The sequence below is a fragment of the Cryptomeria japonica genome, chromosome 10, assembly GCF_030272615.1.
Source record: "Cryptomeria japonica chromosome 10, Sugi_1.0, whole genome shotgun sequence".
Taxonomy (NCBI): domain Eukaryota; kingdom Viridiplantae; phylum Streptophyta; class Pinopsida; order Cupressales; family Cupressaceae; genus Cryptomeria; species Cryptomeria japonica.
Window position 1 is genome coordinate 451,604,178 of NC_081414.1, and position 25,471 is coordinate 451,629,648.

At 39.9% G+C, this 25,471-nt stretch overlaps 1 protein-coding gene across 6 annotated transcripts in view; it reads right to left on the reverse strand.

Moving 5' to 3' along the window:
• The window catches only part of LOC131067530 (uncharacterized aarF domain-containing protein kinase At5g05200, chloroplastic), a 242,703-nt gene that overhangs the window by 157,791 nt on the left and 59,441 nt on the right, over window positions 1-25,471 (reverse strand). For all 6 annotated transcript variants that reach the window (XR_009359156.1, XR_009111826.2, XR_009111828.2 and 3 more), the window contains exon 4: window positions 20,573-20,686. Coding sequence is in view for 1 of the 6 variants with exons in the window: in XM_058002567.2 (XP_057858550.2) it covers window positions 20,573-20,686 (114 nt within the window). In the remaining 5 variants the exon portion in view is untranslated. The remainder of the gene's footprint in view (window positions 1-20,572; window positions 20,687-25,471) is intronic.

A 25,471-nucleotide genomic window follows, 5' to 3' on the forward strand; every position in this document is an offset into this window, starting at 1 on the left:
CTAGGCCTTGAAATAAATGAAAAAATCCACCTTTGAGCTTTGGAATTAATTTAAAAAATTAAAAATTATGCTTGAGCACTCAAAAATCATTATTGTGCCTTTACAAATAAGTCGGCCATCCTTTGAGAGGAGTTTTATTTTATTTTATTCCCTATTTGCCAAGTCAGCCTTGAGGGAAATCAAGGTAAGCGCCCTATATAAGGGAGGTGTATTTTAACAAATTCAAATCATTCTTTCATTATCTCTCATGCGAACTCGAAGAGCAAATTTGGAGGTGCGAAATAGAGCAAGTTGGAGGATAATTTCCAGATTTTGGAAAGTGTTCGAAGGCGAATTTCCAGATTTTGAGAAGCTAGTTGAAGGCGATATTCTTTTTGAAGGCTGATTGAAGCTTAATTCATCCAAAGGAGGACCTGAAATTCAGATCAAACATCCTTGTCCAGCAAATTCTCATCTCCCTTCATTCATTCTTCAAGGTTGATAGCTAAAAATTCAAGGAAGAGGTATGAAGAATCAGATTCTTGAAATTTTTATTCAAAATTTAGTTGGATTTTCCATAGTAATCCTTTGGAAAATGTAAGTCTTGTACAATCTGATTTTAATTTAATTTGAAAATTCATAATTCTTAGATTTATCATCATTTTCAAATTAATATTTAGTTATTTCCTTGAAAGGTCTTGAATCCTATACCTTAAGATATTATGCTCAAACCCTAACTTTAAGCTTTTGTGTAGGTATCAAATGACAACCTCCACAAGACCAGACCAAGACAAGGACGACCTTCTCCAGTCCGGCATCATCAAGGACGGCCTTCTCCAGCCCAGCATCATCAAGGACGGCCTTCTCTGATCCAGCATCATCAAGGACGACCTCTTCCAGTCCAGCATTCGAAGGAAAGGTACACCATCCATCATGCACATCGAAGACAAAGGAAGTTAAAGCAAGGGTTCGTTGAAGAAGCAAACAGTTTCAGAAGAGTTAATTAAAGCTAGCTTCTCAGCAACATCAAATTGAATATCTACCAAGTTACAAGTGTCAGACAAGGTGGCATCCCAGTCATCACTCCTCCAGTCGGATTGGTCCACCTCAGCGTGTCCAGATTCAATGTACCTGACTCATGGGAGATGGCACAAACTTCGATGTACCTAACCCAGCTATCCATTGGTCGAATATTCCAAAGAAGACATGTGTCCAAATAATGCAATTATTTCATTGGTCAGAATTAAGTTTGTTGTAACAAACCCTAATTAGGGTTTTCATTGTAAAATCTCGGCCATTGATCTCAAATTGATCTAAGCCATTGAATTGTATTGTGGGCACTATATAAGCCCTAGCTCCTCATTTGTAAAGGCTAATAGTTAGTCAATAATAACTAATAGTTAATAGTTAGTAATAGAGGCCAGAATAGTAGAATAGCAATTAGAGTAGATTAAGAAGAGAAGGCAAGACATTGTTGCCTTAATTGTAAAGACTTCTTTTCATTGAAGATATGGTGGAATATGTTGTTTCTTTGCAATGTGCATGGACTCTTGTTGAATCTTCATTTTTGATGATAGACGATTAGATTGAGTGAAGAAAATTGTCGAATGCACCTGTGTGGAATCTGTCTAGTCCATACCACTAGCCTCTTACTGATGGTAAGTGCGCCCTGCGTGGTCAACTGGCATAAAATGAGCTTAATCTTAAATCGTTACACGTCTATTGTTCATACATTATCTTGAATGGTGATCATTGTCAAATGGTGTACGATTTGAACGTATTGGAAGCATCCCTTAGAAGATCGCACTGAGTTGGTGTTGAATTGTTCAACCTGATGGTGAGACCCAGCCCAGTAGGACTCCACCTAGTCATTCATCCATCTTCTCGCATCCTAGATAGTAGAGTAGACTTCCTGAACCCTGCATCTTTTGCCATTTGTTTGTCTTCCAGTTAGTGAATAGGACTTGTGATTCCAGCAAATTAGACGTTCAGGTCATCAAGTGTAAGTCCCCACGTGATTCCAGCAAAATCACATCATACCACAGAGAGCTTATCCACGAGTAGAGAACCTACATACAAGAACCTTGGAGTTGCCTCGACTGATCCTTTGGCGAGATCTTCAGCAGTTGGGAAACTTTGCTCAAGAGAGGATAAGGTACCTTTAAGTATTTTATTCTGTGTTTGGTCGTGTACAAATACACATCAACACATCCCCACTGTACGGTCAAGGAACAACTTATCACCGTACGACCAGCACTGTCGTATGCTCAGTCTGTACTACCATCCCCACCATACGGTTAAAGCACAACATATCACCGTACGGTCAAAGTCACTAATCCGTCACCGCACACCAATTGTTGGAGGGAGTATATGTACGGTCACCATTGTACGTTCTAAGGAAGCCGTATGAATTACACCGTACGTGGAGCAATAGTGTTTGAAGGAGATCTTACTACGTAAGAAACATTACAGTGGTATCAGAGTTGGTGATCTTGCCAGCCTATCGTGTGGTGGATGCAAGTGTACACTAGAAGGAGGTACCGTTCTGCCGACCAAATGGGGGAACCATGGGATCCTGCAAGAGAAGTCATGGCACTATTAAGGGAGCTAACCAGAAGCCAAGCTCAGCTCAATGACACCATAACCAGAGGGGAGCAACGACAACAAATCATGGAGGAAACCTTACGACAATTGGCCTTGCGAAAACAGAATGGAGAACAGAATGGGCAGGGCGATGATTCGGTCACTGGAAGGTCAAACTTCCAACGCTCACATTCACAGTCATTGATGCCGACTTTTCTCAAGAAATCAGAAGAGTCGCGCGGGGAGCAAGAACCCACCTTTCAAGAGATGCAAGCACAGTTGAACCAAGATTAGAGGGATGCAAATCTTAAGGGGGACATATCCTTCAAGGATTATGCTGAGCTCCGGATGAAATAGTTGGGCGGCAAAAGTCGAGGCTGTTATGGAGACTTTAACAATGACATCAAGTAGAAGATTGGTAAGATCAACCTGTCATCCTTTGATGGACGAGCTTGGGTACAAAAAGCAGATACCTACTTCCAACTCAGCCTGATGCATGAAGATGAATCTATCAAGTTTGCAGCACTTCACCTGGAAGGAGTCGCTCACGAATGGTGGCATCATGGAATGTTCACTCTCGGCCATGACCAGATAACTTCCTTTGCCGAATTCACGAAGAGGCTCATAGACCGATTTGATGGGAAGGATCCAGAACTCAATTTCAAGGAGCTGGCGCAACTAAAACAGTCGAGACCTATGGACAGTTACATCACAAAGTTCCAGAGGCTATCCGTGTTGGTAATAGACATCTCAGAGCGGAGATTGGTAGTCTTGTTCATGGACAGATTGATTGAACCACTGAAAGGTTGGGTGAAAGGGTTCAACCCCAGCATGCTCACGAAAGCAATCAAAAAGGCCTGTAACATGGCAACATCTTCCTCTTCTAGAAATTTTGCACATACCAAACCACCATTCGTTCCGAAGGAGAAGGATAATAAACCCTTTCCAAAGAAGTCATTGCTCGATGAAGCCACAAACCAGGAACTCAGAAGGAAGAATCTTTATTCCACCTGCAAGGAGCCATGGGAGCCAGGACACTGATGTTTGGGCAAAGGGAAGATTCACTATGTTGAGGTGATGTTCGATGGAGAAGAGAAGCATGAGGAAAGTGAACCACCAAGGGAAGAATTTGCCGAAGAAACCAGCCTAGCGGAGAGAATTTCCACATTGGTACGAAGGGGAGGTGTCATTGCCACACTGGCGGGTACCCCAAGGTGTATTGTGTTTAGGGTACATGGTACACTTCAAGGGCAACGAGTCCTTGTTATGCTCGACAGTGGGGCCTCGCTCAACTTCATAAACTGATATTCCACCTGGTATACCCCCACACCGAGGGTTTGAGCACACCATCGAGTTGGAGGAAGGAGCAAAACCCATTATCACCACACCCTATCGCCACCCGAAGAAGTTCAAAGAAGAGATAGAGAAAAGGATCCAGGAACTCTTCGATAAAGGATGGATCCGGCCCAGCTCTAGCCCCTTTGCGTCCTTGGTGGTACTAGTGAAAAAGAAGGATGGAATTCTCAGAATGTGTGTTGACTACCGTGCACTGAACAAGAAGACTATCAAAAATAGATACCCCATTCCCAGGATCGATGAGTTGCTGGACGAACTACTTGGCGCAGTCTATTTCTCCAAAAGATCTCCGCTCCGGCTACCATCTGATTCGTATGAGGGAGCAAGATGTGGAAAAGACAGCTTTCTGTTGCCACTACGGATACTATGAGTTCTTGGTAATGCCATTTGGATTAACCAATGCTCCGGCCACTTTTCAGTCCTACATGAACCACATCTTCAACAAGCAATTGAGTAAGTTCCTACTAGTATTCTTCGATGACATACTCATCTAGAGCAAGACCCGGGAGGAACATTCGGGACATTTGGATGAAGTATTGAGGATTATCAAATCGCAATCATTATATGCCAAAAGGTCCAAATGTGAGTTTGGAATGACCGAGGTCCTATACTTGGGTTACGTCATCAGCGCCCAGGGGGTACAAGTTTACCAAAAGAAGATTCAGGCAATTTTGGACTGGCCTCCACCCAAGACTCTCAGAGCTGCATGGATTTTTTGGATTGTGCAGTTATTATAGAAGGTTTGTGAAAGGATTTTCACAGCTTGGTGCACCACTGACAGATCTGACAAAGAAAGGATCCTTCCATTGGAATGTGCAGGCGCAACACACCTTCTACAAATTAAAAGAAGTTATGAGTATGTGTCCAGTTCTGGCACTACCAAATTTCACTCACCCTTTCATCCTAGAGTGGGATGCCTCGGGAGAAGGCATCGGAGCGGTGTTGATGCAAGACCATTACCCCATTGCGTTCGAGAGTCGGAAGCTCTCGGGAGCTGAGCGGTTGTACTCCATCTATGACAAGAAGATGCTCGCCATCATGCACGCACTGACGAAGTTTCGGCAGTACCTCATCGGGGCAAACTTTGTCGTACGGACATACCACAATAGCTTGCGATATTTCTTGGAGCAAAGGGATCTGAACGAATGACAACAGAAGTGGGTGAGCAAAGTCCAGGCATTTGATTTCGACATTGAGTATGTGAAGGGCAAGAATAACGTGGTAGCCGATGCCCAATCAAGAAGGCCTGCCATATGTTCTTTATCGCAGATTTCGGCGGATTGAAAGGAACATATGTTGGTTGAATACTCCAAGAATACTTTTGCCTATGAACAGATGGATGGTCAAGTGTAGGATGACGGATACAAGGTGGTTGACGACATCATTTACTACAAGGACAAAATTTATCTGGTACCTGAGTCCAAGATGAAGGAAAAGATTCTGAAGGAAATGCACGAATCTCCCTTGGTCGGACACCTAGGATATTTGAAAACCTACAGACAGATCCGAGAAAGGTTTTCCTGGAAGGAACTGAAGAACGACGTTCTACAGTATGTGCGGGAATGCTCCACCTGTCAACAAAACAAATCTGAGCACACCTTACCAGTCGGACTACTGCAACCACTGCCAATCCCCAACCAGAAATGGGATAGCATCTCGATGGATTTCATTACTGGGCTCCCCAGAGTGCAAGGAAAGGATTGCATTTTTGTCGTAGTAGACCGCTTGACCAAGTATGCCCATTTTTTTGCCATCCCCATAAGATGCCAAGCAGTTCATGTGGCCGAGTTGTTCTTCCTTGAGGTATTCTACTTACATGGTCTACCGCGAAACATAGTAAGTGACAGGGATAGCCGTTTTCTGAGTACCTTCTGGATGGAGTTATTTCGGTTGGCAGGAACCGAGTTGTCGCCCAACATGAGCTACCATTCGCAGACAGACGAACAGACTGAGATTGTGAACAAATGGCTGGAGGGTTATCTCAGGAACTATGTCTCAGCACAACAAAAGGGTTGGGTTCGCTAGCGACATTTGGGTGAACAATGTTACAACACCACCTATCACATGTCGATAGGCATGCCACCCTTCAAAGAACTGTACGGTTCTGAACCTTCTTCATTTGTTGATCTGGCATTGGGAGATAGTCGTGCGTCGAGGGCCAAAGATTGGCTTCAGGAGAGTTTGGACATCCTAACATCTCTCAAAGATAAACTGCAGAGGGCTCAGAACCAGCAGAAGATGTATGCCGATCGGCACCGGTTTGAGCGAAATTTTGAGGTGGGCAATCTGGCATACCTCCGACTTCAACCGTACAAACAATCCTCCTTAAAAACAAGGGGTAAGGAGAAGTTGAAGCCGCATTTCTATGGACCCTACAAGGTGGTTCGGAGGGTAGGCGAAGTTGCCTATGTGTTGGAGCTTCCCGAGGCGAGTCGGATTCACAATGTTTTTCACGTGTCATGTATCAAGAAGGACATCAGGCAGCACGTCACAGTGTCATGATATAATTAAATAATAAAATTAAAATACTTATTGTAAGAACCCAAATGTAATAAAAAATATTTCGGGCCCTTTATTTAATTAGATTGGTCAAGTCTTAGTTTGGTCGTGTCAACCCGTTTGTAAACCTTCGGGAAATTCCCCGGAGCCCATATTTATGGCCGAGTCTGTCATTTGTGTTGGTATGTGAATTTGGTATTTTCTTTGTATGTACATCAAGCAGAAGATTGGTAAGATCAACCTGTCATCCTTTGATGGGACCGGAGCAACCTCGAGACGACCTTGGGTACAAAAAGCAGATACCTACTTCCAACTCAACCCGATGCCTGAAGATGAAGCTATCAAGTTTGCAGCACTCCACCTGGAAGGAGTCGCTCACGAATGGTGGCATCATGGAATGGTCACTCTCGGCCATGACCAAATAACTTCCTATGCCGACTTCACGAAGAGGCTTATAGACCGATTTGATGGGAAGGATCCAGAACTCAATTTCAAGGAGCTGGCGCAACTAAAACAGTCGGGACCTGTGGACAGTTAAATCACAGAGTTCTAGAGGATATCCGTGTTGGTAACAGACATCTCAGAGCGGAGATTGGTAGTCTTGTTCATGGACGGATTGATGGAACCACTGAAAGGTTGGGTGAAAGGGTTCAACCCCAGCACGCTCATGGAAGCAATCAAAAAGGCCCATAACATGGCAACATCTTCCTCTTCTAGAAATTTTGCACATACCAAACCACCCTTCGTTCCGAAGGAGAAGGATAATAAACCCTTTCCAAAGAAGTCATCACTCGATGAAGCCACAAAACAGGAACTCAGAAGCAAGAAGCTTTATTTCACCTACAGGGAGCCATGGGAGCCAGAACATCAATGTTTGGGCAAAGGGAAGATTCACTATATTGAGGTGATGTCTGATGGAGAAGAGGAGCATGAGGAAAGTGAACCACCAAGGGAAGAATCTGCCGAAGAAACCAGCCTGGCAGATAGAATTTCCACATTGGTACAGAGGGGAGGCGTCACTGCCACACTGGCGGGTACCCCAAGGTGTAGTGTGTTTAGGGTACGTGGTACACTTCAAGGGCAACGAGTCCTTGTTATGTTCAACAGTGGGGCCTCGCTCAACATCATAAACTCATAACTCGTCACCCGAAGGGGTTTGTGTACAAAGGAGCATGAAGGGTTTGATGTCAAGGTGGCAGGAGGCAACCTCCTATCATGCACTCACCTGGTTCCGCAACTAAGCATCACCATGGGAAATTACACGGTGACAGACGATTTCTTTGTAGTAGATCTGGATGACACGGATGTCATATTGGGCATTCAATGGATGGAGGCCCTCGACCAATACACAGAGCTTCAAAAGGATGGAGTTCTCATTCGAGGTGGATGGCAGGAAGGTGGTTCTCAGAGGAATGTCGACTGGTGACCTGAGGGAGATTTCCGCCAAATGGATGGAAGCCATCTTCAGACATGATGAAGTAGTCTGGGCAGCACATTGCTTGATTTTGACAAAACCTATGAAAGGGCAACCGACTTACAACTTGGATGAGGAACTTCAGGCAGTTTGGATAAGCATAGTTTGGTCTTCGCTGATATTCTACCTGGTATACCCCCACACCGAGGGTTTGAGCACAACATTTCTTGTCTCCTCATCTTGATATATCTTTTTAAAGGAAGCCCTATAGCTAGAAGCAATCAATGCATCTCTATATGGTGGCACCTTCCTTGGTGTTGAAAGCATCTCTACAATATAAAATTTGGCGTCAAAGAAAATGCTAAGAGATGTAAGGGGGTGGTCATCTTGTTCCAACGGTCAACAATACCATTTTGCACAACTTTGAAAAAATGTTTCCGTTGGGTCATTTACTTTTCTTTTTATTACTTCTCTTATTTTCTCCACCATGCAATCCATGCCATCATAAATCTCACCCAAACATGGGCGATCAGTATGAACATACCTAATCATGCTCATGATGGGCTCAGTGAAATTCAAAACATATTCCACATTATCAAACCATTTCTCATCAAGGATCAATGCTCTTACTTTTAGAGCTCTTTCTGTCTGGGCCTACTTCCATACACTCCACAATCCGTTGATGACCATAGAACCTAAGGCCTCTCGCACCTTCACAAGTCGTCTTAAGACGAGCGTGTGAGATGCAAATCGTGTTTCAGCAACCTAACATGACATAAAAAAATACACAACATATATCAATTATAAAAAATTAAAATTAAAAAATAAAATTTAAATTATTAATTACCTTCAACAACTCCAACTTGGAGAGGGTCCTAAAAATGGCTTGTGACATATGATGATTAGTCATAAACATTTCAATCTCCTCACCCTCCGCATACTGTTTTTTCACCCAATCAATTTGTGTGCCAATCTTTTGCATGATTACATTGAGTGAGTGGACTACACATGGTGTCCAAAAGATGTGACCATATGTAGCCTCCACTATAGTCCCTGCTACCCTACAATTCTTAGCATTGTCCATTATGACTTGGACAACATTTTTAAGCCCCACCATGTCAATGCATTCTATGAGGATATTGGCAATGAAACTTGCATCTTTCACTTGGCCCTCACAATCCACCGCTTTCAAAAACGTTGCCCCTTTAGGGTACACTGCTATAACATTGATCAATGGCCTATTTTTACAATCTTTCCATCCATTAGAAATGATGGTCAAACCTGTTTCCGGCCATGTATCTTTGATGACTTTCAACTGTGACTCTACGGATGCTTTCTCCTTTGCCAATAAGGTCTCACCTTTTCATACCCTAGACAAACATAATCAGAAGGTGTGTTGCAAAGGGTATGTACCATGTCCCGAAAGTAAGGTGATCTAACAAGGTTGAAAGGAAGCCCGTTGCCATAAAGGCAACACCCAATGCTCTGATCTGCAATCTCTCTCATTTCATTTTTGAAGGCGTTATCCAATGGGCCTCTTTTCCGTGAAGCCACAACATTTTGATTCTCTAGTGGAGCAACTAGTGGTTTTGGCACGAAAGGATGTGAACCAGCTGGTCTTGTGGAGCCAATACTACCAGTGGGCCTCATAGTCTTCGAGCTTGACTGGACAAGAGGATGATCAGTCTTTGCTTTGCAACTTCTCCTATCAACTTCCTCTTATTCTCTAATATATTCCAAAACTAGAGCTTTTGACAGCCCCTTGCCATTTGATCCCTTACAAAATTTTATTCCACGTCCCGGGATGAAACAAACGTAGCCTTTCACTCGATGTTATGAGCTGGTATACTCAGTGCCACAATGGTTACATTGCCAAACAAAACCCCCACCACCAGACACTTGCTTGATCATTGTTGTATAATGCCAAAGTGGTGAATCTTGATCAATTTTAAAGGGGTTATTTTCAGTTCGGACATGGGCAACTGAACTAGAGCTTGCACTTGCACTTCCAGTTCCAACCATTATATATGATTATATGAACAATGCACCTAAAATAAAAAGAGAAAACACAACATTATTGAAAAAAATTATTAAAATTTTGGCATTATAACCCCATACTATGCGTACAAAGTGTAAAAAAATATACAAGACTTCTTTAAAATAATTTTAAAATCTGAAAAAATTATTGAAAACTTGAAAAAAATTCAGATTCACTCACCTTTGATGGCTAAATCTTCCTTCTCCGGTGATTCCTATGTCTGATACATGTCTCACACCTTTGTAGTCTTCACCTTCGAAGAAAAATGCAAAAACTAAGAAACCTAGCTGTAGAGAAAAAATCTTCAAAAATGCAAATAGAATGAGTTGAATGAATGTTTTGATGCATGAAATGCATCATAATGGGGCGAATTAGAGTTTACATGCTAAAAAACTATTTAAAAAACTATTTTTTAATTGTTTTTATTTATGTTATGACCCGTGGGCCCCGTTTTTGGGAACCACGGGTTTGGGTCCGCCTAGGTTTGACTTGGGTTCCACCCGGGTCCTGCCAGGTGGCTGGGCTCCCTGTGGGTCCTACCACGCAGGACCCACGGGGAACCCAGCCACCTAGGAAGGACCCGGGTGGAACCCAGGTCAAACCTAGGGTGAACCAGGACCAGGCATGAACCAGGACCCGGACCGAAGCAAAACAAGGAAGAACCAATAACTTAGTTTTAAACTTGTAATAGGGATTTTATAACCCGATTGCATGTATTTAAGTGCTTCTTATGTTTTATGCCTTTGCTTCTTTAAAACCCGATTTTGGAAGATTGAAGGAAGGAGAGTTTTTAATAAAACTTGTAACAGGGTTATTATAACCCAATTGCATCTGTTTTGCTCCAGGTTTTAACTTATGCTCATTGCTTGCTGCCAGATTCAAGAAACCCGACCACATTTTTCTACCCAAGGGCAGCGAACTTCTTGGGATTCAACCTGAAATCCGATTCTTATGGGAGTGGGGCTTTGAATGCATAGTAATGTGGCGCTTTACCCTCGGATTCCACCACGTATTCCACGATGTTTTGATGTTGTTTGCATCTAACATTTAATGAGAGGTATTTAACGCCTTGAGGGATTCTTCTTCCAAGCCGGTTTTTGTGATATGAGTTGAATGCAAAGTCGTTTTTCTCGTTACAAGGAATATCAACGTGGTGGCTTCTTCATCTACTTATAGAGCATTTTGGTTCATGCCAAGCTCATTTGTTTTTGTCTAGGGCATATGATCAGGCAAGGTATGTTATTTTCAATTTTATTTTGCTTTCTTTTTGTTGTTTTTAGTTTCTTTGTATTCTTGTTTGATCGAAGTCTTGAAAATAATCATGCTTTTGCTCTAATTTCGGGTTTCTAAAAAATCTTCCCAAGTTGATAAGTTCTTTGAATGCAATTTGTAAATTTGCATGATTTTCCTTTCTTACAAATTTTTCCTATTTACTTGTATTTAGGATTTTGAAACCCAATTACAAGTAACTGTAGTAATATTGACCTTCCCCTTTGGTAAAAGGAGTTAACCTTGTTTTTACAAAGTTATCATGAAACTCATTCACTTAATTTCAGGTTTTGTAAATCTGATTGCAAGTAGAAGTTTTTCCTATTATCCAAGTTTGCCATCATTGGTCAAAGTCATTCTTTCCATCATTTCCCTCATGTCGAAATTCCTATTCTCGCCATTACGTTCATTCATCACACCTTCATTCATTTTTCCCATCATGAGTTTACTTGCAATCAGAATTTTAAAACCCGATTGCAGTTATGTCTTTACAAGAGTTTTTCCCATTTCCATACTTGCAATATACCTTTCAAGATCCGAAATTGGTCAGGAGCTATATCTTTAAAGCCTCTTGTTTATTGATCACTCCTTCGAGAGCTTTAACGCTAGGGTTTGAGTTTTTCCCATTTGAAGAAGATAAAATGGCTTATTCTGCAGATCATGATGTTGCTTTGACACTTCTGGATTTTCATCACAGCATTACAGATTCCTATTCAATGACCAATTTGCCAACACCATCTTCTCACAAGAAGATGAAGTACAAGTACGACAAATACCAGAACAAGATTTCTCCATCACAAGTTTCTTCTTCATTGGATGAGATTAAGGATACAAAAATCGGACATGTGGATATGTCAGATTTCCTTAAAAGGGTTGAAAAACCTAAGGATCACAACATGCAACGCTTGTTGGACAGTCATATTCATCTTGCTTCTTCCTTTCCAGTGGCTGCCCTAGAGCCGGAATTTGTTCTTGCTTGTGCCGCTCATTTTGATCGAGAAACGAGAACTATCAGAGATGATGATGGAGAGGTTGTTATCCGCCTAGACGATGAAACCATTGAAAAAAAAATCGAAATATCTATAGCTCCTGTTTATGTAGAAATCTCAAAAGAAAGTGCGGCAGAGTACTTTGTAAAAAGGGAGAAGGAATGCAAGCGTCATATTAATAAATGGATTCATGAACCCCGGACTTGTGTCACCCGATGGGCCAAGTTTTTTCACTGTGACTTCAAAGGAAAGATTGGTGGTACAATTACGCTCTTAAGCAGGATCATGGGTTTGGAGCATTCCAATATCTTCGAACCATGGATGTATCAATTCATTGTGCTCATCAGGCAATCCTAGCACATCTGTTGGGGTGAGATTATAAGTGATGCTTTGTCTGAACAACTTGCCAAAGTTCCTATTGCTTTGTCCTTCTACATGAATTCATACATGGTATATATAGCAGCATCACTCAGACATTTCCCTAGTCTTTCTACCAAGGGTGATCGCTTGCTTGTGCCTGTGTGAGAATATTATGATCAGCTGCCTTTGAGACCCAACAAGTTCCATTACAAAAGAGTCCAAGATGCTTTCTTTGGTCACTACCTGTGTTTATTTGATAAAACACTGAAGAATAGAAGAGTGTCAGATGCTACATGGGAGAGAGTGAATGAATATGGATGTTTATTCCTTCACTTGCCAACTTTTACCTATATGAGAGTTGGATGCTACAGCGCGTAGCCATATATGCTTCCAAGATACACAACCGACAAGATCATCCTTATGGAGTTGGGAGGACAAATCATGGCAGTTCATGCACAACAATCAATTCGACATAAAGTTGTAATGGGGATATCATCAAGTAACCCATTACAAATTGGTCGATATTCCCTCGTGTCCTCTACAAAAGCCAAGGCCATGAAGACTGAGATGCAGGAAATCAAGCTCAAAAGGTTCAAACCAAGGACAAATTTTGATTACTGGAGCATGAAAGAAAGGATTAAAAGATCTTTCACACATGTGCATCGCATAGAGGAAATCTGGGTTGATCTTCGCACAGAAGAGGAAATTCGGAGGATGGATTACTACAAGCTCACACTCGAGCAAATTGTTGATTTGAACCTAACAAAAGTTCCTAAAGGAATGGTTGATGATGGGAACATACTTGATTCTAAGTATGTTGAGAGGAGAGTTGATGAAGCACCACTTCCATCAATTCAATGGTCACAAAAAGAATGTACTTCCATTCTAGATAGATTTCAGCCTGTTTTGGTTAACACCAATGCTTGGCTCAAAAGTAGTGGTGTTAAACTTATCAAGATCAAGATTGGCAAAGATGATGATTCTATAGGGCCTATTGGACGCAAGTCTGAAATCAAAGTTGATAATAGGGAAGGTGCATCATCTTCTGCTACACGGATTAAGTTAAGCGTCAGTAGAGCGATGGTGATTCCTCCTGAAGAAGTAACAGTGAAAGGAAAGGAGAAACCACCGCTTCATATTCAGGTTATTGATTCTTAAGATCCAGAGGAAGAACAACAACAAGATGATGCTCCTTAGTCCACAACTTCAGAGTCACCTCACGAAGTTCCTTCTTAGATTCCTTTGGATGTGCCCATGTCTCCTTTTGACACTGATGTGGATTCTTTTTCCACCGTTCACATTGCTCCTGTCCCATTGAGTGTGACTGCTCAGAGTGTTATTCCAATTTCAGCATTAGAGCCATCTCTTGATCATTCACATGAGGACTTGTCGAACATTTTTTATAAGAATCCTACATATGTTTCTTTGCCCAACTTGTCACTGGCAGAAATTGATACTATTGTTACCAATTTTGACATGTTCATGATGCAATCATCACATCCTTTGGTTACTGAGCAAGCGATGGTTGTTGTTCAGATAGAAACTTCTCCCAGGGTAACAACTGTAGTTCAAATGGAGCTTGTTTCTTCACTGCCTCCCGCTATTTCTTAGACAAATTCGATGGTCATACCTCCATGGCTAAGCTCCTTTACTCCCAAGAGAAAGAAGTAGGTAATTTCTCCTCACATCTTTGATTTTCAGCAGCTTAAAAAGTCTAAACCCAAAGTTGCAAAAAGAGCTAAAACGGTTTCAACAGTGATAGTAGACAGCGACAGAATGAAAGTTGCAGAGATTATTGAACCAATTGTGGACAAGCCGCATGAAAAGATACAAGCTTCTGATTACAGAATCACAAAGGTAGAACTTGGTAAACAAACACATGCAGTTGTCATGCATGATGCTCAGCATTCAATGACTTCATTGGTGCAGCGATATGATGAACTTCTGGCAAAGAAAGACAAGCTGAAAGAGGAAAATTTACAGCTTATCTCAGTGATCCAAAAGATCACTAAATCTTCCGAGGAAGGGATCAATCCTTCAACTTCTTTTGTCTCAGAAGAATCAGTCAAGGAAATGGAACGAGTTGCTCAGAAAATGTGAGCAATTGATTCTTGGGTAGATCAGATTTTTTATCTATGTCCTCAGGTATTGAAGGAAACGTTCTACATAATGGTCAAGCTGGAAATGCCCAAGGTAAAATTGAACCAAACTTCTAAGATTTTCAAACAGAATCTGGAAAAGGTTGAGAGCAACTTAAGGGTTTGGCATAGGTTGCTACAAGAAAAGTTGGATGCTCTACAAGAGAATGACATTATTCCTACCAAAACCATGTATATAGAACTTGGAGAACTTTTAGAGAATAAATCTCTTGTTCTGAAAGAACTCATTCAACAAATTGATGATGCCTTGAGATTGCGCAAGATATTGTTTCTCGTTTTGAGAAAATCTCTTGTAAGATTGTAAGTCCGGATGAGGAGTTATTGTCTGAAGAAGAAGTTATTTTAGATTTGAGAAGAAAGATTCATCAAGAATGGGAAGTTCAACAGTTTTGAGTTGCATCAATTCAGGCTTTGGTGAAATACCAAACCTTTCTGCAAGAAGTTCAAGTTGTTCTAGAGAAGCATACACTTACAATTCTTAGTTGTTGTGATGTTATCAAAACGGTTATTGTTGCTAAGAATACCCATGAGCCAAATCCTGATGAGCTGCAAGGAATCATCCAGAAATTTGAAGAATGCATGGCCAAGCGTGCTGCTGCATAAGTATCTTTTGATACTTAGTTTTAATTTCAGAATTGTTAAATTGTAGTTTTCTTTTTGACAAGTTTATTTGTAAAAACAATTTTGTAATTGCAAGTTAACTCATCACTTGCACTTTTGTGATTACAAGTAAACCAATTACAAGTCGAGTTAGAATAGGACTTGTAATTTTGAGTAAATCTTAGTTAGTTGTTGAATAGGTCCAAGTTAGTTGGAATCATCACTTCTTTTTCTCAAGGCTCCTCTCCTATAAATACTCGAGGGGGTCTATTGTAATTTTTATCTTTTGAAAAGCAAGCAAGTAAACTTTGCCAAAATTTACAGCAAGGAAGACTTCGAGCTTTTTATGCGTAAATTGACGTTGAATGGAATAGAAGAAAATCATTCAAGGATTTAGACTTTGTGCTGAATCTCTGGAGTTTTGTGTTCATTATTGCACTTCTTGCATGTGATTCTTGAGAGCTTAATCAAATTTGCTTTGCAGACTTTGTGTTGCAACTACTTGAGATTAATATAGATTAAAGTAAAGTTCTTATCAAGGGAAGCTGTAAAACTTTGTGTCAACACTTGTTCTTGAAAGAAATTAGAGTAGAAATTGATTTGTGTTAAGAAAGAGCTGTGAGACTTTGAGTTTACACTCATTCTTGTTGTTCTATGTTAAAAGTTGCAATATACTTCAAACTTTGTGTTGTTGTACCTTGCACTTGTTCTTGTAGGTTATTATCATAAAAGGGTAGATAGGATTTCAAATACAAAACTTTGCGTTTGATATCGTTTTCCCGTCCCGGAGAAAGTGACAGAAGTCTTTGTGCTTTCAGGAAACTTCATTTTCTCTCTCATTTTGCTTTATAAGTTGATACTGCTATTTATTTCCAATTGCTATTACTTTCTTGTGAAGAGAAAAGAATATAGTTTTTCTTGAAGGAAGAAGAAAGACTGTTGTCTCACCTATATTAGTTTAGTTTAGTTTGTAGATAGGGGGAGCCTTCCCTAAATTAGGAGAGCATTACACTCACACTATGGCTGAAACCATAATTTTGCACATCCCCCAAGTGTACAAAATTTTCAACCAACATTGTGTTCCATCTTGGTGTAGTCTTGAATGTGCTTCCTCACTCTTGGCTTTGATTCTTCAATCAGACCTGGAAAAGAAGACATTTTGAATCATATTGATGAAATAACAAAATTAACTGAATCAATACACTACCTATCACACAAAAAGAAGAATTTCGGACTTTTGAGTGCAAATGGAGGAAGTTTGCTCCTACAGGGGAGCAATAGAAGTAACTTTCACTCCTAGAAGGAAGCAATGAAAGAGAAATTTGCTCCAATGTGATGGCAATGGAAATCGCTCCAACATGAATGCAAAGGAAGTGACATTCGCTTCAAATGATGAGCAATGGAAGTCATTACAATTTAGACACTTAGCTTGATTTCCTCCATTTACCCTCCATTCTATCCATTCAAATGCATCAAATTACCTTCATGTGAAGCCTTAGGAGCAAATTCGCTCTCATGAAAGAGCAAAGGAAGATGTATTTCGCTCTTGGGAGGGAGCAAAGTAATTGTTTTTCACTCCAAGACTTGGGCAATGCAAGTGACCTCAAATTCGCCCTCTAGCTTGGTTTCACCAACTCATGTCTTAGGTTTTAGTCTCTATGCACAAAAGATCATCAACTAGCCCTCATTGAATGCCTTAGAAGTAAATTTGCTTTCATGAAGGAGCAAAGGAAGGCATATTCGCTCCTGATGAGGAGCAATGGAAGTATAATTCACTCCAATCAGGGAGAAATGGAAGTAACCTTTGAATTCACCACTTAGCTAGGTTTCATCAATTCTCCTCTTTTAATCAACTTAAATCTTGTAGTTTTGCTCTCCTAGTGTGTAGATGTGTCAAATTATCATTAAGGGAGGCTTTGGAAGCAAATTCGCTCTCATGAGAGAGCAATGGAAGACACATATTCGCTCCTAGAAGGGAGCAAAGGAAGACATATTTGCTCCTAGAAGGGGAGCAATGGAAGTAGTCTCAAATTTGCCATCTTTCCAATCCTTAGTCAAAATTATGATGCATTTGCTTCTTTCCATGATCAAAATGACGTTGAAGGTACTTAAACTTGTTCCTTATCCTCAAATATTTTCTAGAAGTTCAAATTGCTACAAGATGAGGGCAATGTAAGAGGAATTCGCTCCTAAGAGGGAGCAAAGGAAGACGTATTCGCTCCTAGAAGGGAGCTTGATAAAGTGCAATTAGCCCACTTTGCTAACAAAGGAAGAAATTCGTTTCAAAACCCAAGCAAAGGAAATTCACTCCAAAACCTAAGCAATGGAAGAGAAATTCGCTCCTAAGGAGAGGCAAAGGAAGACGTATTTGCTCCTATGAATGAGCAAAGGAAGACGTATTTCGCTCCTAAAGGGGAGCAAAGGAAATTTTTTCAAACTTAGTTAAATTTTCGTCCATTCTCTCCATTCCATCAATCTATCTCTTAAGTTTTTTTAATCCTCATGTGCAAAAGTCATTAAATCACCTTCACCAAATGTCTTGAAGATGACTTCGCTCCTGTGAAGGAGCAAAGAAAGACGTATTCACTCCTGTGAATGAGCAAAGGAAGACATATTCGCTCCTGTGACTGAGCAAAGGAAGACGTATTCACTCCTGTGAATGAGCAAAGAAAGACATATTCGCTCCTGAGGAACAAAGGAAATCTTCATGTACTTAGTCAAATTTTTCCCTTTTACCCTGCAACTGACCTTCCCTACCTACGATGCTCAAATTGACATCACTCGACCTCTTTCCAACCTAAGGAGGGAGAAATGACTCTACCATTGCCTAGCCACCTGAGAAAGTGCACTTCTTCAAACGAAAGGCTAATAGCAAAAAACCTTATTACTACTAACAGCTAAGCTAAGACAACTAATCCTAAAAAGCGAAAAAAGGGGGGTCCCCATTTGCAATGGGGCAATGTGTGAATACGTCACAACAGGTTCCTACAGTGGTATCAGAGCCATAATCCTGCCAGCCTGTTGGGAAAGGATTGCATTCAATTGGTGTGAAATCGGTTGTGCACAAGTCAATTTCGATTTGGCTTTCAATTGGACAACAAAAAAGGTCATCATGACAAAGTTGTTTGGCAATAAACAGGCATAGAAAGAAATTGAACAAACACAATACAAGCTCAAACGTGAATTGCAACGTTTAGAGGATTCACCTTCAAAGTTTGGACTGTTGAAAGGATCATCTTCACTTTCTACTAGCAAAGATCCAACACCACAAGACAGAGAAGCGGTAGTGATTAGCATATTTGAGGAGTATAGCAATCTTCCTCAATGTGTTAAAGAGGAATTACCTTTCAAGGACTAAAAGGACATGCATTCGAAACTGTGCCACAAAACTGAGCATGCAATGAAGGAATATCGCATTTTAGCTTATGAATACAGCAGCTTCTACAATGTTTTTTGAGCCATCCTATGAGGTACATAGCAGCAGTACCTTTGATGATATTGTGTGCAAAGTTAATAGCACACATGATGTTGCTTATCATATAGTGAGCGATGATGATTCAGCTTCATATCATAGTGCAAATTATACATCAGAAAACGTGAATAGGGGTGATAAGTTCCAGGGTCCTTATCTGGTAGGGCAACTAAAGGTTATATCACATCTACGGACATATCATAGGGGTGATAAGTTCCAGGGTCCAGATCACATCTACGGACATATCATTGAATGTGTCATCTGGATCCATCTCCATCAATTTGAAAAGGTATATCTTGTTCTATGTTTAAGGGTTATTTGTTGTGTCTAACATAATAGGTGTTTCCATCGCTTCAACTACCTTGCCTTCCATTACTTTCCTACAATTTGCTCCTTTCTCCCTGAAATTCTCATCTCTCAATTTGCAAAAGAGCTCTTCACAAATATGTCAAGTGAATTTTTTTTGGAAGGCATCAACTTTATAGATTTTCAAGAAGGCCTTGTGCATCTATTGTGCTTACCTACCCATTGTCTTTGTGCCATTCTCTTCATTGGAGCATCCTTCATGCAATTTAACTTTATTTCTATAGTACAATATGTTACAAGATATGTCGCATTTTCTTGTCGCATTTATCAACTCCTCCAACTTCAATGTTGCCCTTCCTCCACACACCACTGATTTGACCTCAATGTTTACGACAATACTTGCATCCTATTCCTAAGGTTAAAATTCATGGTTTGGAAATAAAGACCAGTTGATTCAAACCCCCTCCACTACCAATTCTGTCCTTGCCTAACTTGAAAACCATGAACACCTAATCTCATACACAAGAAAACACTGACAGTTCATTTAAACTTATTGTAAATTTACTGCACAATCAAACAAAGTGCCTTCCCTAGCTCCAAAACCCACCTGAAAAACTGGTAGAATGTGTTAATTACTTGTCATTTTCAAACACGAACCTAGTGAATTGCAATGAGGCTATTGAAACCATAATAACCTCAAAAGAGTAAAAAACAATGCTATCTTAAACTGTACAACATGACTGCAAAGAAGCAATCTTTGGCAAATCAATCCATAAATATGAATTAATTTCCTCATCATTCCAAGAATTTCTCCAAGCCCACTGCACAGTCTACTACAACAGATTGGAGGACCAATTTTCTACAGTGCTATTCAAACAACAAGGTTAAGGCTGCACATGGCTATATTTGAGAAGTTTTCACTGATCACTGCCAATAGTCTCTTATTTTCATCTTTGAACTTCAAACTTATGTGATTGCAGCAGTATTAATTTGTTAAATTGCTGTCATATATATGTTGCATCTATTTTCTTCGGCTTTTCTACTATGCATCTTATTCCATCCTCCATTTTACTTTCAACAGCTTGTTTGAGTAGTTTTAGTACCTTCCACCATATTCATTTGGGTTGACTACTTTGCAATAGCTACTTTTTCTATTTATCAATAAAATTATATCTTCATGAAAAAATAATGAGGACACTATCCCAGACATTAATAACTATTTAGATTCCCCAATACAAAAGGCTATGTAGGATCCACTTTCAATTGCCAAGAAGTCTTCACTTCCTAACAATGACAGCTTCTTAAGAAAAGAAAGCAGTTATAGCAGCCATTTACAAGCATAAATCATTTTGAGCCACTAACAATGTATATAATTCAATGCTAAGGAATGTATATGAGATTAGGTGATTTTAAAATGACAACATCCAATGCTTCATCAAAAAACTTTTACCCCAATAAGCTCTATGTGAACTAATATGTGAGATTTCTAAATATAGAAGAAAACACTAAAATGTGTAGCCAGAATCATGAATTGAATGTGTTGCATACCTGACCCAACTTGATATAGGTTGCACCCATGTGTTCAAATAATCGTCGCAAATATGCAGGACTGAGCAATCCAGACTGAAGGCCAAATGAGGCATCCCAAGAAGAGTTTGCACTCTATAAATAAAAATCAAATGCATTACCAAACTGACTCAAGTAGGGTCTTCTTTTCTTTCATCAATATGTAAAATGAAAACATCCTATGCAAACATGTTGCAAATAATTGAACCTTTGAAGTCTCAACACTACTAAAATGAGTTACAAGATAATTGCACCTGTTAAAGTAGGGAAAAAATAATAAAATTACTTCAAAATTACTTAGAGGAATCATTTTAAAAAAATGTCAAGAAATCATTACTAAGATCAATCAAGAAATCACTGTCAAGTAAATTCAGGAAATTATTACCAAGTTATGGAAATAATTGCTAGATATATGTGATGCACAACAACATAATGAAAACGTGATGTTCAAGCGTGCAAGTAGCTAGCAATCACATTATCAGAGACACTCCTGTCAGAATCCTAATGAAGGGAGGGCTTGCAAATAGCTAGAAAACAAGAGGACAACAACACTATTGTCAGTTGGTGCTAGGTATTCACATCAACAGCATTTCATGCAAGCTGGAAAATAGGGGAAAATATTGTTTGTGCAAAATAAAAATCTGACGACCAAAGCAAGAACCAGAAAAAGGACAGTAATACAACCAAAAAGGAAGCCACCATCAATGCATTTTTATGTAGTAACCCAACAACTGCAATGATCTTTGAAAATGTCATGCAATTATTTGAGAAACAGTTCATACAATGACATCTCCCTAGACCTTGCCATTGCCTCGAGGCAATGTAGCAATTGCGAGGGGTCTTCATGTAACCTTTACAGATGAATTAATCTCCTAAGTCATGAGATTGCCTCTACATAGGGAAAGATGGTTCAAACTTAAGCTTAGTCTACTGCTAGCAAGGAATTCACGTTTCCTAGAGGGTGAAACATTAATCATTCCACAAGAGTCCTCCATACAAGTTTTCCACAGCCATGACTTGAAGTGGCCATTGGTATCTAAAAACACATTATCTAATAAGGAAAGTATAGAAATTTGTATGGTTATCATTTTAAGCTACTTTACCATTCGCATCATGAGCATCATGCAAATATACCCTACTTTTGTGGAAGATGGCCATGGAGATACGGAAGAGCTCTACAAATTTCCTACCTCACCATAAGCTAATTAAAATGATAATTATGGAGTAAGTTAATGCATCTAGACCTAGAACTTGCAAAGTAAGTGCCCAAAGACAAAAGCATCCTTATAATTGATGAGCAATTAACAATCTCTATGGGGTGTGAAGTTGTGCAAGGTGAAAAGGCAGAAGATGTTGAAACTGTCCATGAGGAAGAACCAACTGCTACACAAGCCAGGGAGGCAAAGGACAAAGAAAATCCAAAAGCTATGCAAGCCAACAAGGTTGTTGTGTCCCTTTGTAATTTGGTTGTTGCACAACCCAAGGAGGTTAGAGAACAACCAAAAAACCTCATTAGGGTTTGGGGATGTGGAAGAATTCTTCGAAAGAATGGCCACCCAAACCCTTGATAGAGCAAGGAAGAGTTAGCAGCAGCGAGGGAAAAACTATAGTCACATGAAGATAAAATTGAAACCCACAAAATCCAGATTTCCAAGTTGGAAGAGAGAACATGGATTGCAGAAGCAAAATCCCAACTTCCTCTTAATGAATGCATCAATCAAAGAACAATGATGCTTGGTAAGTTGGTATACATAAGGCAAAAATTAAAAAAGTTGGCCCTAAGGAAATAAAAGGAGTTGCAAATAAAACTTGTAGAAGTAAAAAATTATGTGCAAGAAAAAGAGGATACTATTGCATCCCAGAATCAACGAGCAAAGGAAATTTGCTAGTTATTTGTTCACATCAAAGTACAAACCTCCCTCAAGAGTTTATGCTCTTTACCCTCAAGAGAAATAGTACTAGTTCTAGTTAGAACGACTTATCTCGGGTCTCCCTTTTAATGTAAGTAGACCTAAAACATTCAACAATACGTATTTCCATGTACATAGAAAATCTTGAAGGTCAATGAAGTTTCGTGCCAACAGCATTGGGACTCTTTTGTAATGTCCCCTTCTCCGCAGTGATCAGTTCAGTTGGCCATTAGCCTATCCCGGAGACCCGTAGGCTAGTCGGGAGCAGAAATTAGGGTTTCCTACCTCTAGGAGGATGTTTCGGCATTTGTGATGGCTTGCTTGTCGGAGTTTGTCAGTTTTGGTTCTAGATTCCTTATAGGTTTTCGGAAAGCTTCGCAATGATGGTACATGCATAGCAAGCAACAGAGTTTGGCAAATTTACTATTTTTAGTAAGTGGAGGCGAAGGCAGCTTATTTCTCTGGGTTTTTCTAGGTTTTCTGTGAGCTTCGCGATGGTATAACATGCAAATCAATCTGAAGACTTTTTCCAGACTTACTATTTTTAGTAAGTTGTGACGGCTGCTCAATATGTGGTTAAATTGCATTTGGACACACTTACTATTTTTAGCAGTATGTTATTTTTAGTAAGTGACAGTTGCTTCCCGGTTTGTGCCCTAATGGAGTTTGGAGAAACTTACTATTTTTAGTAAGTACTATTTTTAGCAGTGCTATTTTTGGCAGATTTCAGTGGTCCAGTTTAGAGGCTATTTCCGGCAGTGCAGTTTTCAGGATTCCAGACTTCAGATTATTTTGAGAAGTATTCGATAAATGACAATTAAAGTATTTTTTAATACTTTATTATTTTCCCCTTGGCCTAGGCATAAATGGTGTATGACATAAAGGGGGTCGATTTGATATTTAATTTATCAACTAATAGCCTAAGTCTAGACGCCCATGGAGTTATTTTTCATTAAAAGGGATTATGACTTTACAATATATTTGATATTTGCTTAAAGGAGAAATACATTGTTGCTAAATAAAATATTTAAAAGTCATTCCCTAAGTTTATGTTGAGTGCTCACATATTATATTATTGGCAATTTCAATAAAGTGACTCATCTATGCACTTGGGCGATTTGGGAATGAAATGCAAATTACAAATTTGAGAGAATTGAAAGTGCATTTGGATTTGGCATTCATTTGGGAGTGAATTTGAATTTGAATTTAGAGCTTTAAAAACTATAAATAAGAGTGTTGGGCTCTTGTTTTGGGTATCCATGAATATTTGTAACGAAGTGTTGCCAAATTGGTGCCAGAGTTGAGCTTCGAAGTTGAGAGCTTCCTAGCAACCATCAGTTTCGTACTTGAAAGACAGTGTGTTGTTGTGGCTAAAATCGCGGAACTACAACTCCATTTAGCCAATGCAGAATAGAATGATCTCGTCGAGTATCCTACCCTCTCTTGTATAAGGAAGCCCTAATGTTGTTTTAGTTGATCAATGGGGACAACCTCAAGGTTCCAAATGTCAGTTCTTGACTGCGGGATAACTCAGTGATCGATGTGTTTTGCTAGGAGCACAAGGGGACTTACGTTTTGCAACAAGCTGGTCTGCTATGATTTTCGGATTGCGAAATTAAAAAAGCAAAGAGGAAGGGTTTAGGAGACCTAAAGACAAGGATGATAACAGTTGATGCAGCAGGTAGACAGATTTCAATAAACCAGTTCTTGTTTTGCCAGAGACACCCTCACAACTAGACAAGAACGGTGCAAGCTCCAAGGTATGAAGGATTTTCAGACTGGAGACACTCGTTTTAGGCACCCAATTCTGGCGCAGCCTAAGACGAACACCTGCAGTTGAACTAAGCACAATTTGGGTTCAAACTAACCATGCACAGTGACCTACAATCAGCAGACCCCCAATGGTATAAACAGAAATGCATCAAATACCCCTCTACACTTCACCATTAAAATCCCTGCACTCTAAAATTAACCAACTAAAAGAAACCATGCAAACAGACTAAAACAAAGTAAACAAACACCATATTTCAATGTTCATATATTTGCTTCAACTACCATTACAACAATTTCTGCAGCATCTCTATACTATTCCTAAAATCTAACCTATTCTAACTCTAAAATCCCACTACAAAACTCTAACCTTTACAATGAGAGGCATCGTGCCTTTTATAGATTTTACATGTCGAACCGGTGGCCAGGATTGACTGCATCCAAGGGCTGCAACCTGCCTTCTAGAAGTTGGCAGCTTTAATCCATGCCCACTTAATTCTTACTTATCCCTTCAACCACAATTCCAACTACCTACAACTATTTGGCATTAATTCGGTCCTCTTGGTGGTTGAGAATAGTTGTCCACAACTGACATGTTTCCCCTTTGTTTCAAAATATCTTATGCGGGACCCACGAGCAGTTTTACATTTAAACAATTTCAGTTTTCCGAACTGAATTTCTAGAATTTCTCCAGCAATGTATCTTTTTGAGTTTGCACACTTTGGCAGCATTCTAGATGTTCTTTGGTCTTTGGTCTCGGTGGTGGACTTTAACTTGTTGTCTAGTGGCACACTTCCCAATGCTTCATCGCTTTGATCCTGCGCTACATATTTGCTCCTGGCTTTGATCGCGATCCTTCTTCGATTTGTGTTTCAGGCTTTCTCCTGGTTCTTCCCGACGATACCTTCGACCTGCAAACAATCAATTTCACTTAAATAAATCAATTTGAAAAATTAATTAAATTAATTTGACAAACATTAAATTTTATGCGATGTCGGGCTTCGTCCAGTGGGGTTCAGGCTTGAAAAGCTATTTGTGAGATGTATCTTTTAAATGTCTCTCTTCATACGTGAACTCCGATCCTTCGTCCTGATTCGCCCTCCAACTTAGACAAAATTCAGGGCTTCCACTTGTTTTAAACGATTTTGGCTTTCCATTTTAACGTCATCCTGGTGAAATTTCGAGCGATCTTACCTGTAAA